Here is an 18504-nt window from a genome sequence, read left to right as displayed (position 1 = left end):
ATCTCATTATTGGAACACGGAGCCATATTTCCTCTGAGAATTCTGGAGTAGCTTTGAGCCGGGGCTGTTCATTTCTCAAGTAATCACGCTGGTGTGATGGAGAGAGAAAATGGCAGCTGTTCGGAGCTCAGGCCTTCAATTTTCTTCAGAGTCCAGTCACTCAAGTGTGTAATTACACGGGGGTGCTGCAGAGGCGTTGGGCCCTGTCAGAGAACCAGTTTGAGGCTTTGCTTGCTGCCTTTGCCAGTCAGGACAGCCAGAAGCCAATGGGACCCTGACTTGCTGCTGTTTTTCCCCCACCTTGTCATCCTGATTATTTCTTACCTGCATGGATAGTGCCCAACTTTCTTCGTAGCAGGCTGAGCTCTGGTAGCTGGATTTACCTGTTTCTCTATTTTAACATCTTTACTCCTTTTTTTCTTCTAAAAGCAAGACTTAGTAAGCATAATAGTATCTATAGTCTTGCATATCACTAACTTCTTTTCAAATATTATTTTCACCTTATTGTAAAAATTTTGATATCAAGTTAATTGTTATAATTGAGCTCAGAGCCAGCTATCAGTGACTTATAGATAAGGGAAAGCCTCAGATTGTGCCCCTCTCCAACCTATTTTTGTATTTCTGAATGTCAGGCATATTTTCCTTTTTGACAGTATTCTCCCCCATATCTGCAGTAATGATAGTAGCTTGTAAGAGGCATTTAGTACTTTGGATTCCTTTTTGTCTAGGTCTTACTGTCTTTTACAGATGTCACTGGGACATGGTAGCATTTCAATTCCCCCAGCTTGTGTTCTCTTCTGGTCACCTTTCTTTGCTTACTTTGGTCTCCTGATTGATGTTTATGTGCCCGGCATTCCAATCTCTGCTTTCTAGAAGTAAGAACGTTGATGTGTACTTTGCTGAGCCAGATGATGACTTCTGGGCTTTTGAACCTAAAGGAGGGAATCAAGAAAATCAAATTGCACCAATGGAGAGGTGCTATGTTCCTTTGTTAACATATGTATAACTTGCCCCAAGGACTGCTAAGCAAATTTCTATTGAGTAGACTTCTCCAGTGCATTTGTTCACAAGAAGTTGCTTTCATGAAACATGCTGTGTGTAGAAGCCTCTGATTTAATTCACACAGAGCATATAAAATGCAGACCAGTTTCTTTCCTTCTTTCTTTTATCATAACTACATGTAATTTATCCAGTGTGTAGGTAAAAAGCAAAATCTTTTTCAGAAATCACATATTTAATAAATGTTCAGTTTTATTTGTTTCCCGATAAAATACCTGATCAAAAAGCAACTTGGGGTAAAAGGAGTTTAGTTTAGCTTTCAAGGCCAGGTTAAATTTTATTATTGTGGAGAAGTCAAGGCTGGAACTTAAATAGCTAGTCACATAACATCTACAGTCAAGAGCAGAGAGAAAGAAATACATGCATGTTCACTTCCTTGCCTGTGCTCAGCTTGATCTCTCCACTTTTGCACAGTTCAGAGTACCCTGTCTAGGGAATTGTGCTACCCATCATGGACTTGGTCTTCCCACATTAATTAAGACAACTCCCCACAGATATGCCCATAGGCAAACCCACATTGAGAAACTCTTCCCAGGTGTTTCTAGATTTTGTCAAGTTCACACTTAAAGCTAACAAATCATACTGAATAAAAGCAACTGACTGATAAACTTATAACATCTTTCTCAGGAGGAAACCTTACTTAGCTGAATGGTAAGTAGTTAATATTTTGAGGGTATTATATCTAAGGCCTTATTCCTTCTGTTTTGAATTGCATCTTTTGGGGCACCTAATACGTATGATACTAAAATTATATTTAATTCTGTTGGGCTTTTCTATTTAGTAGTTGTGTAAATTTGGCCACGGATTGCTACTTTACGCATATTACTTTATTTCTGGAAATCTAAAATATTTCTTAGCAAACATCTAGGAGGATCTTTTATAAAAGCTAGAAATAACTGTGTTGTAAAGTCCTGACCAGAGATGGTCAATAGTTTCAGCAAATGACTTAAACTTAGCCGATAGATTATTTAAATGAACATTTTTGTTGTTGGCTTTAGGGAGTTTTTTGTGTGCTGTTTTGTTTTGGAAACACATCTGTCGACATGGTTGCCTTCTGATAGCATTGTTAATGAAATTTAACAGAATGGAGCGGCAATCTTGGTCTGTCCAGTTGTCCAAAGGAAGCTTAGACAGAGTGTGTCTAGGGCTGTTAGTACCCTGCTGAATGTTGTCACTTAGCACGAGCGATTCTGAAGAACACACTGATTGTTCCTTCAGGCTCTTAACACTGTGTCTGGATCAAGGCCAAAAGAATGTTGAAAAGTTATTCCACACATTATTTATTATTGCTAATCTTTTTCCATTTTCAACGACAGTGGAGAAAATAATACTTGAGGATTGAAGAGGCCCTGTTCAGAGCATTTGCTACTCTTGTACAGGACCAAGTTCAGTTCCCAGTACTCACTTGTCAACTCACAACCGTCTATAATTGCAAATATTTGAATGGAAAACTTCTAAGTTAAGAAAAACTAATGCAAATGGAGTTCCCTCCAAACTATATTTGATTTTGGCCTCTGAGAAGGTCTGGTTTTTATGCTGTGTCATGGGGAACCCAGGAAGATTGTCAACCTGTACTTGGGAATAAATAATTACTTCATGTTTTTTTTTCACTGAATTTTCATATTTTCTCCCACCCCATCCCACCCCCTCTTTTTAAAACAGATGCTGTTTTCCCCCTACCTTCTTTCTCATTTCCTCTCTCTCATGAAAAGAAACATGACTTTGTATATTTCATTTGGTTTTGTTTTTCAAGTTAGAATAGGATCTGTAGTTAAGCAAGAGTGTAACTTAATTTTTCTTCAACCTAAGTTGCTTTCAAAGGGCTTGTTCCCTATCCAAAAAAATGCTGCAAGTTGGAGAAGTGAATGGCTTTATTTCATTGATTTTTTTTCAGCTGTTGGCCCTTAACCTAGTTATTTGCAATGTTTGCAAATTATTTGACCTAGAATGCTTGCATGTTTTAAGAAGTTTTAGGGGACTCTTCTCATGATTGAAGTAAATAACTCAGACAGCAATGTGTTTATACATTATAGGGGTGTTAGGAAAGGAGGGGTTAGGAAAGAGGAACTTATCTTGGTCTCTCTACCTGCTCTTACTATGTTTTTGCTTTTTATGTTCTTATCATCTTGTCTTGCTGATGTACGTATCTGCTAAGGCTCTGTTTTGCTTATTATTTGTCTTCAAAAGATGAGATTGAGTTTCAGTTTCCTTTTTTGATTATGCCTAGGATGGGTGGGAAACAAACCACTGGGTGTTGATTGTATAGTGAGAATCTAAGGTTAGACATCATTTTCTCACATAATTTGAGCCAGAAGGTCAAGTGGGGAGAAAGTTTGAGATGCCTTCTTCTTCCTAGCATAATGGTATTGAATATTCCAAAAGTATTTTTGCCTTGTGACCTGGAAAGTATGGCTGGTTTTGGAAAATGTGTTTTGGGAAATACATGTCTCTCTCAGAGGCCAAATGTCCTATGCCTTTTTTAAAAAAAATGATATTTTAGATTTATTTTTGTCTTGACTATTTTTGTCTACATGTATGCCTGGTATTCTCTTAGTCCAGAAGAGGGTGTCAGATCCCTAGGAACTAAATGGAGTTAAAAATGATTTAGAGCCACTATGTGGGTCCTAGAAATCAAACCTGGGTCTTTGTGCACTTGCAAGCCATGCTCCAGTCCCATGCTCTCACTTGTACTTCTGTGATAAAGGTCTTGGGGATAAAGAGTATGCCTGCATGAGGGAAGATAAGTATGTTGCAGAAATTCCTCCAGCAATGGCTGATGATCAAGAGGAGAAGGAAGGAGAACAGTGCTTAAGATGCAGCTCAGCAGTAGAAGTGTTTCCTTTCCCTGTTTTAGATTCTGTCCACCAGAGTTGTTTTATAATATAAGTTTATGTGTTCCTTTCCACATAAACACTTAGGATCAGTTGTGTGGACGGGACCCCACACTTACGGATGAGCTGCTAAATATCCTCACAGACCTAACTCAACTCAGCAAGACCACCAATGCTAAAGTGGCGCTGCGGGCTCGTCAGGTAAGAACATTTGTTGGTTATCTTGAAAGAGTGGTATTTCTCATCGCTTGTACAGTTTTAGGCACAATGCACTTTCACAACGATAATGCAGTGTTTTCATCTGATAAAGTATTTTTTAAAGACAAACGACATGGTTATTGTTGGGTTTCTCACTTTGTAAAATACTGGTATTGTCCTCTATCTTCTCTGCCAGCCCTCACTGTAGTAACAAACCAGGGTCAGATGTAGGAAAGGAAACTGAGGGAAGGAAATGAACTCAGTATTTTTTACTTCCCAAAGGGAGCTTGGAGACAGATGAAAAGTTGTAAGTATATAGAAAATAATCAAGTGTGGAAAGCAGAAAGATAATGTCATGAATCTTCAGCACTAGCAATCAGAACAACCCCAGAGAAGTCCAGTTAGCTTCACCCTGTAGTCCTCATTTCCATTCCAAAAGGTTTCAGCAGGGAAGCTGAGAGTTCGCACTCCCTTTGTGTTTTCATTGCACGGGCATTGACAAGGACACAGCATTTGAAGCTGCTCAGTGACCTTCTGCTTTCTTTACAATTGTATCCATGTCACTGAACTCCTCAAAGTTATTGAACCTCTCAGTGACCTGCTGAGGATATTCAGGTCCTACTGACTCCCTGTTTGTTTGTGACACTGCTTTTACGTTATGCCCCTCACATGTGTCGGTGTTAGCTCCTGATGCCTTCTTTTTGGCGCTGAGTACCTGGGGCTGTCAAAGCAGCTTTTCTTCTCTTTCTACTACAAAGTTGCAAAAGGCTAGCTATCCTGCATCCACCTTCCCCACAGTTGCTCCTTGCCAGACCTGATTCCCAATTAACAGCTAGTCATGTAGTCTCCAAGACTAGAGCTTTGCAAAGGTAAATCACATGCACTAATGGAACTTGATTGAAGTTGTTTGCTCTCCCTCCCCCCTACCTCTATGGGATATTGTCCACCACGCACATCATGGTGAGAAGCAACTGAGATTCAGTATTTGGTGGCATTGACATTATACTACAGGACCTAGACATTGTTTTATTTGTTCTCTGTTTTATCTTTGATGTCTGTATTTACAGATTTGTATTTATTGCTTTTGTATCAGGTGACCTAATAAGAGCCTAGAATAATCACTCCCTGAGGAACTTATGCCTCTTGTTTTGACTTCGCTCTAGGTTCTTATTGCTTCCCATTTGCCATCATATGAGCTCCGCCATAACCAAGTAGAGTCTATCTTCTTATCAGCCATTGACATGTATGGACACCAGTTTTGCATTGAGAATCTGCAGGTATTTATAATAGTCCCGCCTACCACTTCACACTCCTGTTCCTTTTATTTCCATAAGCATATTTCAGTTAAAGATTTAATAAATTAATTTTACTTCTGTGTAATGAAATTTTATTCCTTAAATTTTAAAAATGATTTATGTTTGTTTTTTTATAAAAATATTGCATGATTATAACTCAGCTTTAAAAATCAAATGGGCCTTTTTTGATAGAAGTGTCCTATTGAAGTTTCTATCTTTTGAAAGCATTCTACACCAGAATTAGTTGGCAACGGTATTTGATTTCTGATGCTTGAATTAGATGCATACGTAGATGACTGTTCCTCTTCTGGAGACAAAACTATTTAAATATCATCTAATTTTAATTTTATTTTAATGCTTACTATTACATTTTATAAAGAGCCAATTTTATAAGATTATTGGATAATTTTGCTACAAATGAAGGACTTCAACTATTTTTTAAATAACATCATTTTCTCAGGGGTGCCTTTGTGTTCTCCTCATTGGAAATCAAGGTACCATTGTTAATTGGCCAAAGGAATCTTCATACATCCTGTAGGCTTTCCACCTAGGGAATCTAGAAGCGGAAAGAGGGAGATTTTTATTCTGTGGTTCATAGTGGAAATCTAGGGTTTCTATTAGCCTTCAAACCTGGAATTTCTGATAGTAGAGTATTTGAGAAAGTACAAATAGAGGTCTGAAATGATAATGTTTATAAGCACTTATATTGGCATATTATTGATACATTTTGATAAACATTCGAAGAATTTTGGATATCTTAACCCATCTAATCCTTAAGGCAAACCTGTGGGACAAGGTATTATGTTCTCCAAAACCATTACGTTTATATATGGCATTCACCAGTAGAATTTTTAGGTCTCACTGAGTATTTTGATATCCTTTGCCTTTCAGAAACTCATCCTTTCAGAAACATCTATTTTCGATGTCCTACCAAACTTTTTTTACCACAGCAACCAGGTGGTGAGGATGGCAGCTCTGGAGGTGAGTATTATTCTGGTTTGTGGTACAACCCTCTCCATGGGTTTACTGGAGTTTTCTGTCTGATTGATGTCATACCCCTTCTTTTCTCTTGGTCTTTTCTTCTGGAACACTACTTGGCTACTTTACCTGCTGTTTTATCTGCATTAATCACCAGCTCCCAGGTCTAATAACAGGGAAATACTGCCAGATTTTTAAATAGTCTGTTTTCCAGATATTTGAATTTTTCTATTTCATAATAAATTAAGACTCGCAGCATAAGTGAGTTGATTCACCTATTATACCTCACCATTTTGTGATCTGAGCCAAATGTTAGTTATATAGTGTCTAATGAACTGTGGTTTAGGTGTATTACTTTTCCATCTAATCCTATAGTTCTATAACATTAAAAAAAAGCGAGACTTTGAGGTGAGGTGACTTGCTCAGAAAATACAGATTTATTTGAACTTGGGACAGTCTGACTCCAAAGACTGTTCTGTTGCACCACAGCATACCACCTCATTAAACACAAAAATTGCAAACCCCGAATGCTTCCTTAACATAGCCAAGTAGATATATTTTGAAAATGAGAGGGAGAAGTGTTTTCAGTGATTTCATGTAATAGAACATCGCATAGTCTGTTGTTAGCTTTCTTGGTTTTTTTTTTTATTTATATTCTGTGGGTAAAGTGTAAAGTATCCTACTCAGTAAATATCAAATATTTGAAATATCTTGGTGTTTTTCCAGGCTTTCATGTCATTTAATGAAATGCCTCCTCATATGCCTCACCTGCTGATAGAACCTCATGTAGCATGTTATGTGCATGGCAAATTGAATACGAAGTCTGGGAATGTGGACTGCTGGTCTTTGCTGAGATATACTCTGTTGCTGTTTCTTTAACTATTGGATAGAGTTAGTGAGTTTGAGATATTACATGTCACATTATGCCTCACTGCTTTTTTGTGTAGTTGAGGATGGAAATCCTTCAGAACTGATTGGGGGCAGTAAGATTGGAGGTGGTGGTACAAGATAGATAAAAAGTTGAACTTGACTTTGACTTTCTGTTTTCCCTCTTTGTTCCCAAAAGTAGCCTGGAATAAGCACCTTTTGCTTTTCTAACTGCTTGATTTCTCTTCTGTTACGCTAATGAATTAGTAGTCATGATTTTGTATGTTCTCTTGCTAAAGGGGAAACCTCCAGCATGTAGGTTAGTGTGAAAGGTTTATCATATACCTAGCAGCCTCATTTTATTTCACGTATTACAGTCATGGGTGAAGCACTGAAACTCCAGCTTTAACAATTAAAACAAGGTGTTATGTTCAGGGCCTTGGGCCTCTCAGGGCAAACTGCCATCTCTTTTCAAGACATTTCCTTGTTCCAGCCATCCTCTTCATTTCTGTTTTTGAAGTATATTTACTAGGGATTATTTTTTAACCAGGTATATGTTCGAAGGGCTTATATTGCCTATGAACTTAACAGCGTACAACACCGCCAGCTTAAGGACAACACCTGCGTGGTGGAATTTCAGTTCATGCTGCCCACATCTCATCCAAACAGGTGAGCTTGAGCTGGTACATACACCTGAACTAGCCAGTGGCCTAAGATATAGTCAAGGGGAGTGCTAAATGACAGTTCTTTGATACTTGCAGCAAGAAATGTAAATAAACAAATGGACAAATTTGAACTGAGAGAGAAGAGCTTCTTGATGCCTGTGTCTTCTGGGGAGAAGCAGCATGTTTCTAGGTGGTTAGGGTTATTCTGTTCATTCTTGTTTGTATATGTAATTAAAGACCACCTTTCCACCTCCTTCCATTTTTTCTTTCTTCCCTTCTTTTGATTCCTTCTTTCCTTTCTCACATGAATATTTGACTTGCCAGACCACCCCCAACACATACTCTAATTTCAGACATCAGTTGAAACAGACAAGAATGCTGTGTACAAGTTCTGCTTTTTTATGTGCTAACTAAGGTTAATCTACCTGAGCCGGTCTCCTCTGCCTTAACACTAACACCCGAATTTAACAGTGGTAAATCAGTCAGGCTTTTCTTTTCTTTTTTTTCTTTTTTCTTTTTTCTTTTTTTTGTATTTACACTTGAGAGCCAAACTTCTTAAATATATATCAGTTGCTTAATTGGCCATCTAGTTCCATTATTTTTCTCTTCCCACGTCCTTTAAAACGTGCATATGTAAATTTGGTTTTGCTTTGGGTTTAAAATGAAATAATTTATTAATATACCCATTTAAAAATATTCTGTGACAGTGAAATTCTAAGATTTCCAAGACACACATGTTCATTCCCTCCTGTATTTTTATTCTTTTTAGTAACACCACAGGAAATATAAATACCACAGCCAATTGTACTCTGCTTCTCTCTATTTCTTCTTTATTGCCTTTGGTTCTTCGCGTGGTATTACAAACCACTATGTCTTTGGGGATCCTTAGTTATAGACATCAGAAATGGTTTTGTTCTGAATTGCCACTTCACCCAAAGCAATAGAGCCTTTCTGGAAACAAAGAAGTCTGTGCTGAGACTTTTGGCCACTGGATGCCACTGTTGATCCAGCAGAGGTCGACTGATAACAGAGGCATCTTCAGGAAAAGTATGTCTCTTCTTTGTCTCAGAAGATCCTTTCACTTTTCCACCTCAAAAAATATCTTGTGGCTGGCAGAGAAAAACATATATCCTTGATTTAGCAAGCATCTCAGTGCGTTTTTGCCTCCATGGATTTCAGAATCTCATTTTCTAGAAACGAGTGGTTGTCCTTCATCAAGCAGCGAAGTACTTGTGGCACATATGGGCTTGGCACTAGGTCTTTCTTTTCCAGCATTCCTTGAATAATTGTAGAGAACTACATGCTATACTTAATTCACTGTAATTCTCAAGACAACCTCCCTTTCTTCCTGCTTTCTCCTGCCTCTTTCTTGTGGGCAGTGATTTGTAGTTAGCCTGCAGGGCTCATTCTGATGACTTCCTGATGACTTCCTTCCACATTGCTCCTCTTGTCTTTGTGAATTGCTCTCACCCTATCTTACTGTTTTTCTTTTTACATGTGTGTGTGCGTATGTGTTGTCTGTGTTTCTACATGTGAAGATATCTTGCAGGAGTTGTCTCTCTGGCACTGTCTTTTAAATTTTGAGGCTATTTGTCTAGTTTGATGGAAAAAGCTTACTAGAAATTGAAAGTAACGCTTAACTGTTTTGTTTAGAACCCTTATTCACCTTTATACATGAAGGAAGTAAGTCTTGGTTAGTGCTGATATGGCTTCAAAATGTTCTTGTCTCTCCCAGCAGCCATAATGTATATACTCCCATGAATTAAGGCCAGGTTTGAAAAGAAATATAATTTATAGGTTTTAAAGTTTCCATTGATTATGTGTGTAATTGTAAAGTTGCTGGAATGTTATCATTATTAGTAGAAATAGTGTTTATATGGATGTGCAAGTGAAGACAAATGCAAAATAAAGATAAATAATCTTTGTGAAAATTATAAATATCTGCTGAAGAGATGCTTAGTCAGTAAAACACTTATCACACAAAGATAAGGACCTAAGTTTAGATCCCCAGCACCCATGTGAAAGCCAGGTACAAGGAATGCATTTATAACCCCATACTGGAGAGGGAGAGACAGGCAAGAATGTGTGTATGTTCACACCCGAGCATGCATGTGCACACACACACACACACACACACACACACAAATCTATAAATGTGTAAATTAATTTAAGCTCTAAAGACTCTTTTTTTTAATAAGTTTAGGATCTGATGATTACATTTGACCCCAGAATGATATATTCAGTTTCAGAGAATAGCTTATTCAGAAAGTTATAGATTTGCTATTTGATTTTATATTTGATAAAATTTTATATTTGCTTACAAATATATTTGGAATTATAACCTTATTCTGATTCCAGTTGATGGATTACAATTCAATTTTGATTCTACCCATATCAGATTTGATCAGATACTATCAAGCAAGCACGTGGCCTTCCATGGAACATCCCTAGGCCTCCCATATTTCTGATCAATGGACAGCAAAGGTGGTGGTAGTGGTCTCTACAGTTTCCTCAGTTTAATAATTTTGCAGAACCTAAGCACCACAGTTTTATTTGCAGCTCTGTCAAAGCTCTTATGTCATTCAGGCTGCCCCCTCAGTTCACAGCCCCTCTACCTCAGTTTCCTGAGTGCTAGCTGTATGGTTGTACCTCATTGCGCTTTGCCCTAGTTTTATTATAAAGACTAAAGATCAGGACCAGGCACATGAAACCTATGGAGGAAGTCTGGGAGAACTTCAAATCCAGTGTCATTGTTCTTCCTCTGTAGAATCACGGCACACCACCTTTTCCTTCTCAGAACATCCGTGTGCTCACCAGTCAGGAAACGCCCAACAATCTTGTGTTGGGTTCTTATTAGGATTTTATTTCATAGGCATGATGGAACAAATCATAAGTCATGTGCATGTGCTCAATCTTTCCTCCCCAGAGGTCAGGCTAGGACAAAGCACTAATCCCTTTGACCACATAGTTGGTATTTCTAGTGACTGACCAGTTTCTGTCTGGAGTCATGTCACCTCTTAGCATAAGCTTAGATGGGATGCATGGGAGGCATAAATAGCAAAATATGTTCCCATTGCTTAGGAAACTCCAAGGATTTGGAGTCTTTTCTGCTGGCATCTGAGAAAATGGCTGAAGACTCAAAATAAACCTGTTCCCCCTTTAAAAAATTCTTAGCTAATTTTTATAACTCCACTATTTTTTCTTTCATTGTGTTCTACGGATTATCAAAATTATTTAAACAGTGTCTTTAAAAAAAAACACATTGGTATCCTGGTATCCTATCCCTGATTTATTTTGGATTAGAGTCCTTTCAGCGACTGTTTGTAAAGTTCCTCTAATAGTTCAACACAGTGTAGTAGAATCTAATGTAAGCCACATATGTAATTTTAAATTTCCCACTTGCTACTTTTGAAAGTATAAAAAGAAACAATTGTAATAACATGTCATTAAAATCAATAAAATGAAATATCTTTTTAATATATAATAAAAATATTAATGTAATATTTTGTTTTCTTATTCATATTTAGTCCTTGAAATTCAGTTAATTTTACATATATAACATACTTCAACATAGACTAGCTACTTGTCTAACACTCCCGATCATACATAGGTAGTTACTGCCATACTGTTCAGCTCAAATCTAGGCCAGAATTTAATTAGGACAATTATATTGAGTCCTTTTATTTTATATTCACGGTCTTGTTCTTAGGAGAGAGGGGGTAAAACACATCTTAGGTTGCTATTCTTAGTAGTTATAGGAAGTACCACACCAGATACAGAATTATAACACTTTAACGTACTTCAATAATTGCTCTGTTAAAATAGAGAATGTAGAATCACATACCAATGCAAAGCAGATTAAACCTTTTCTCCCAACTGGAGTTAACAAATAAATAATTCTTTGGGAAGAGAATACTTTTTTGAGTGGCAGGTATCTTTTTGAGACAAGGCCTTAAAATATAGCCTAGGCTGGTCTCGAACTTACTATGTATCTAAGAATGACTTTGGATTCTAGATCCTCCTGTCTTCATTTCCTAAATGGAAGGATTACAGACATGCTGGCTTAAAAACGACATCTTATTTAACCAGTTACTTTTGCATTTCCTAGTCCTTGACTAAAATTGTTCAGCATGGTGTTAGGAATGTCTTTGTAAGCTGTCATAACTACAAAACCTGCTAGAATTCCCACTATTGATTTGACCCCCATACATTGGAATAGAACATGGTTCTTGGTCTGTAACCTGATAGCAGCAGTGGGTTTTGTTGTTGTTTGTTCAGGAAAATGCTTCAGATACCTTTTGTATTGAAAGCCTATGTTTTATTAGATTTACATTTGTTATACTTGCTTAGGTTGTTGAAACATAGGCAAATGCACATTTGCAAATAAGTAGGGCAGCTCTAAACAAGGGAAGGTTCCTTTTTAGTACACTTGGTTAATTAACTTATAAAGTTTTCACAAGGCTTTTCTTTAGTATTCTATGTATTTTTATTTTATGTACATGTTTTGCCCAAATATATGTCTGCATCATGTCCCATGTCCATGCCTGGTGTCCTCAGAGGCCAGGAGAGGGCATTGGGTCTCCAGAAACTGGAGTTATAAATGGTTGTGAGGCACCACGTGGGTGCCGGGGAATCAAGCTGCATTTCTCTGGAACAGCTTCCGAGCCATCTCTGGTTCCCTCAATGATTTTCTTTGTTTTAAATAGGATGCTAGTTCTTTGCTAATCCCTGTGATTTCCTCCCTCATCCTTACTAGGCATCCTTTATTTGGTGTGTCATTTTCTTCTTGAACTTAAAATTGCCCGGTTTTCTCTGGGGACTGTAGTTTCAGCTTACTTAGCTTCCTTTGTGTTGCTCATCAGAGCACCCCGTTTATTCAGACGTCCCTGGTCTAGAGTTACCTTTTTCTTCTTATTCCCTTCGCTTGACTAGTAGCTAAGGGGTAATTAGAGACCTGTAACATGTCTATTTTCATATATTTCCTTTTAAGAAAAATCTTAGAATTTAGATTTTATTTGCTATTACATATAATTTTCATTTTCCAAGAATCAGTTTTAAACTGTGAATTGTAGCCAGTTAGCAGTTATCCTTGAGGAGATATATGTAAGATTCCTCAATTATTTTCTTATGTAGGTATAGTTGGGACAGCTTCTCTACTTCAGGAAACTAATTCTTAGTTTTCAGAGTCCATAAGGCCAGCTAGATTTTGAGTTGGATTGATCCTAGTGCTCAGGCTTTATCATTTGCCATTTTTCTCATTAAGGCTTAAGGTCTGTTTGTATTTGTATTCCCTCCACCTCACCCCACTCCCATCCCCACCCCTTTCCACTTCTGAAACAATAGTATCATTCACTAGTGCTAAAAATGCCAAAACCTTGTCATACTGAACCATTATCCTAATGCCTTTATTTTTAAAGGTTTGTTAGATGATTTGATATAGGATTTCACCTAACCTTGAACATATTAAATGTCTTAGAATAATGTAGAAACAAGTTTTTCAGTTACTCTGTGTTGTGAAAATTCTAAAATATATCTACATTATACAAATCTATCTAAAGCACATTATGATGTAAGTTCTGTGACTGCATTTGGCTCTATATTATTGACAGTCTGGGAGTACAAAACTTAAAACTCAAAATAAATTTTGTATGTAACATACAGTAGTTAACTTTGGCATTTTTTAAAACTTATTTCATTATTCAATAAGTATGAAAGATGATACTAGTGATGAAGGTGTATATATATACTTGCTGTATATTTCCATGCATATTTCGTAATGGGTAAGGACCTTTAGTTTTTCTACCTATTTCTTAGATAAAAATCCATGCTTTAGTTAAGTTGGGTTGCATTGCACCTTCTTTGGTGTTTGTTCTCTGTAAGTCTGGCCTTCTGTGTTTGAGCACCTTAGCTCAAGTACTTTGCTTTTCTCATGCCTTACATTCAGAAGAGGTTGGCTGTGTTCTTCCCTGATAACACGTTTTGTTTTTGTTCATAGCTTGGTTTAGTGGTTCGGCACCTTAGGTTTTTAGTTGTTGGTCAGTGGTCTTTAGACCTTTTTTTTTTATTTGTAAAGAAAGTTAGAAATGAGAAGTCTTCCATGTGATTGACTAATCAGCAACCTGTCTTCATTCTTGAGAATGTTGATAATCTTTGACATTCAGAGATTAAAACCCTCTTTTGGATAGTACTGAGACACTCAAAAGTCATCTAACTTGTAGCATTTTTAGCAGTGGGAGCACTTGATTGTAGTTAACAGGCTAGAATAAGCTATAAATAAATATAATCCTACAGTGCTTGCTTTCTTCATTCAGGGTAGTCTGTTGATAAGATGCAAGCATCTGGCAGAAGAGAAGATTCTCAGCAGGTTTAAGTGCTTACCAAAGTGCTTTCCTGTGTCCATGGCTCAGCTTCTAGCCTCTGCTGTATTATTTTGGCACTCAGGACTTGTAAGATTGGAGAGTCGAGTTTAAAACTCTCAATATATCATTAGTGTAGCCCAAGGTCTTCTTGTCAGGGAAGACTAGCTGGTTCTAGGGGAAAGGAAAAGCAGAATCCAGGGCATCTGTAAATCCCTGTAGTTTTGTGCTGTGGATTTGTAGCTAATTATACAGCAGGCAGCAGTAATGTATTGTAACCCTGTTGGCATTCCTGTTTCAGGAAGAGCACAATCTTCCGTCAGAGCAAAGAAGGGGCTTTGAAGAGGCTGCAGATGAATGAGGCAATGATCATTTTATTGTAAACCGAAGCTTTGCTATAGAATCAGGGCATCTGAACTGTGAGGAGATTGGGGAGGGACACCAAGGGAAATTTGTTGTTCAGACATATTTTACAGTTCTTGATTTGGATTCTTCTGCTGAAATACAGTCACATGAGGAGACCACCACTGGTCACAGCCAGTCAAATTGCTCTTTCTCCTGTGGTACTATTGTTACTGGCTGCTAGTAGGTTACTCAGCCGACCTCTTCTGTTTCTGCTTTGTTGCTTAATTTCAAAAGATTTGCCCTGTACTGACTCTCAATCACAGCTTGATATAACCACTGCTGATTTGCATGCATACCTATCATTTTTTTTTTTTTTTTTTTTTTTTTTTTTGGTTTTTCGAGACAGGGTTTCCCTGTAGTTTCTAGAGCCTGTCCTGGAACTAGCTCTTGTAGACCAGGCTGGCCTTGAACTCAGAGATCTGCCTGCCACTGCCTCCCGAGTGCTGGGATTAAAGGCGTGCGCCACCACCGCCCGGCAATACATATCATTTTTATATAGGGTTCTTTTTTTCTTTTTCTTTCAGGCAAAATAACCAGGAACATTTTTTATATGATACTAGATCTATGTAGGGTTTATCTAAAATCAAGCAAAATGAAATTCGGCTGTAAGGGGTTGTCTAAGGCTCAAAGAACTTGAAATAGTCAGAGAAGTCAGTGTTTGTTATATTAAAGAGGACTCAGCTAGAACTCTAACTTTGCATTCATACAGGCTCCATAGCCATTCTAGGCTGGTGGTTCAATGAAATGAGAAGTAACTTAATGTCAAGAATTTCAGGAGTCAGAAAACTTCTATTGTCCTTTAAAGTCTATATTGATGTTGATAAAATTCTTAACTGATCTGATAGCAGCTCCTGTACAAATAATCCTTAATGATTTGACTAAGCATTGGCCTGTTAAAAGATAGTTTGTCTTTTCCTCTCATTCAACTTTTTTATAACCCCTAAATTCTTACTCTACCAATGAGGATGATTGATTTAATTTGGAAACCGGTCTTTTAATTAAATGACAATATTGTGAGGTTTTGTCTCCCCTCTTTTGCCCCACTGTGTAATAAGTATTTTCTATGACAAAGCAACAGGGGGGCTTCCTGTGAGAACTTGAAAATTTCTGGTGGAGACTAGCTTTTGGTTGATGTGCTTTTAAATTTAGACCTCGTTCTTCTGAAAACTCAGCCTTCAACAGTGAAGATGCCCTGAGGGGACTAGGGTAGCTATAGAAGTAATGAGTCCATTTTATTAGTTTAAGAATTTGGTTAACAGTTGGCTTGTGCTGGTTCTGAAACTCTGCAAACCTAGATGAATGGAGTCAGAGAATGCTTTGTTTATAGGTTTCTTCTCTCTGAACTGGTAAGTAAGAGAACCACTGTGCTGGTGGCCTTGTTGTTTAGAGTAAAACAAAAGAGTTAAAGCACTTCTGTATTTTTTTGACCATCTGTACTAAGTTTTCTGTTTGGCTACACCCAGTTTGCTGTAGAATCTGTGCATTTCCTGTATTCATGAGGTTTCATTTTCCTAAGTGAGAGTTCATGGAATCCAGACAGTAAAGAGTTTTGCACTTCAAGTAGCTCTTGTTATCTTATGAGCTCGCCCTGACACAGGTTTAATACAAAGAACATTACTGCTCACAAATCACACAAGGTGTACAGTTTGTGTGCAGTGATATGTCACAGCCTTTTATTTATATGGCCAGTTCAGTCTACCTTGCTCCTTTCACTGCCTTGGAAAGTGCATCATTTTCCTTCTCTAATCCTCCTTCCCACACATCAGCAGCACTACCCGGTATGTTCTGCCCATTAAGACTTCTGTGTGCCAGAAAACCCTAATAATGATTCTGTGCTGTTAAAAGAATGTAAGAGGGTTAAGAAAGCAACCAGTCAACCCCCCTTACAGTGCCCCTAAATTGTGGCTGATATTCATTTGCTACTTTAACTTTGAAAGTAAGAATTTTTGTTCGATTCATTTTTCTGTTTGCAAACATCTGACATCAAAATTCTGAGAAATACTTTCAAATACCAAAGAGAATTCAAGAGTCTTGCCTTATTTCCCCTTTATGTAATTCAGTCTGTTTGCTTGCTTGCTTGTTTGTTTATTTCAAGACAGGTTTTCTCTGTGTGTCCCTGGCTTTTTCTGTAACTCACTCTGTAGACCAGGCTGGCCTTGAACTCAGAGATCCGCCTAACTTTGCTTCCCTAATTCTGGGATTAAAGGCGTGCACCACCACCACCTGCCTCAATCTTTCATGAATTTGGCACATTCTTTATAAGGAAGTTAAAACTAGTCAAAGTTAGGTACAGTTTTATTTACGAAAGGCCTAGAGTTTCCAAACTAATAACAATTAAAAATAGTTATCCTAAACTCATTTAACTAAAGAGTATTAATTGTAGCAAGTTTTATCACACTAGTAGTATAACTTAGGTTCCTCAGGATTTTCAGTACTCATAAACTCCTTTGCCCTAAGAAACCTGATGACTTTTAGAGAGGAAGAGCTGGCTGAATTTCAAGGTGTCTGCATCAATAGATTAATTTCCTTAGAGGAGACTGTAGATCCATTACATATTCCAGAAAAGCAATAAGGCGGTAGGAGCTATGGAACCATCATCTTATTGTGCCTTTATAATAGGAGCAAGGAATAATTCAGAAATTTTGTCAGAGATCATATTTCATGTTTTAATGTACGATATAATATAGCTTGACTATTTACAAGTCCATGTTTTACCTCTACTCAACATTATTTTTTGTAATGAGAGTTATTTAGAAAAAAAAAAAACTGGGACTGGAGAGATGGCTTAGTGCTTAAGAGCACTGCCTGTTCTTCCAGAGGTCCTGAGTTCAATTCCCAGCAACCAGATGGTAGCTCATAGCCATCTGTAATGAGATCTGGTGCCCTCTTCTGGCCTTCAGGAATACGTGAAGCAAGAACACTGAATACATAATAAATAAATCTTTAAAAAAAAAAAATCCATGGTAAATACATCTGGACCCTTTCCTCCACAGCTGCTGTGGTGAGGTAGGTCAGGAGGATGCCTCTTTGGGGGCACCATGGGGATTGAAGGGTAATGAGCACTTAATTACATTTGCTGATACCAGAGCTGCTAAACTGGAGCTCCTGGTGACTGGTCTGTATCTACTCTGAGAATTCTTTTATTATGGCTTTCACTAACCTATCAGTAACTAACTGTGGTTGTTTAATTACAGAGGGAACATCCCCACGCTAAACAGGTACCGTATATTTAGTTTCTTTTCCGACTAAAAGCACCCTCCCCCAGTAACGTAAAATAGCGAAACAAGGTAAACACGATGGATACAGCAGTCAACAGGCTAATGTGCTATCTTCTGCTAGGGCGTCCTCAGCTTCCCCTTGGACATACTGAGTTGCTCTTTCTGTTTGGAAAACATGTCTTCAGCTGTTCCAAAAGTACTTGAAAAGTGTCAGTGTGGCAAAGACCACTTTGAGCTCTGCGTGAGAGGGAGCGTGTCAGCTGATGTTCAACATTGCTGGCAACATCTTGCTGAGTTCTCATTAGAGCTGGGGCTTTCAGAGGAGAAACCCTTAAGGTTACTCTTCTTAGCCTGGCAAATTGTTCATAGTATTTTCAATTTTTAGTTTCTCTAATTTGCTTCTCTTTTTAGAGGAATAAAAATCCAGAAATGGCTGATCTCATGTTTCATCAGTTTGTTAACTGTTTTTCTAAAGTATTATGATTTAAAAGTCATTTTATACTTGTAAGATTATCATTGGAAAAATATATTAAGTCTTGTTACATTGAGCTGTGAGAGAAGTTTCCAAGTCTATATATGCAACTGATACTTTAATCTGTGTTTTGCATTTCTCTGCTTCCTCAGTCAAGCAA

At 37.7% G+C, this 18504-nt stretch overlaps 1 protein-coding gene across 5 annotated transcripts in view; it reads left to right on the top strand.

Moving 5' to 3' along the window:
- Positions 1-18504, top strand: part of Acaca (acetyl-CoA carboxylase alpha) — a 208039-nt gene that overhangs the window by 72368 nt on the left and 117167 nt on the right. For 3 of the 5 annotated variants that reach the window (XM_038324765.2, XM_038324766.2, XM_038324763.2), the window contains 5 exons: positions 3978-4091; positions 5252-5365; positions 6275-6364; positions 7779-7897; positions 17849-17872. In XM_038324765.2, the coding sequence (XP_038180693.1) occupies positions 3978-4091; positions 5252-5365; positions 6275-6364; positions 7779-7897; positions 17849-17872 (461 nt within the window). The remainder of the gene's footprint in view (positions 1-3977; positions 4092-5251; positions 5366-6274; positions 6365-7778; positions 7898-17848; positions 17873-18504) is intronic. The other 2 variants (XM_038324764.2, XM_038324762.2) reach the window with 1 other exon arrangement.

Source organism: Arvicola amphibius, chromosome 4 (assembly GCF_903992535.2).
Source record: "Arvicola amphibius chromosome 4, mArvAmp1.2, whole genome shotgun sequence".
Taxonomy (NCBI): domain Eukaryota; kingdom Metazoa; phylum Chordata; class Mammalia; order Rodentia; family Cricetidae; genus Arvicola; species Arvicola amphibius.
Note: the sequence above shows the minus strand (reverse complement) of the source record. Positions and strands in the feature narration are given on the sequence as shown.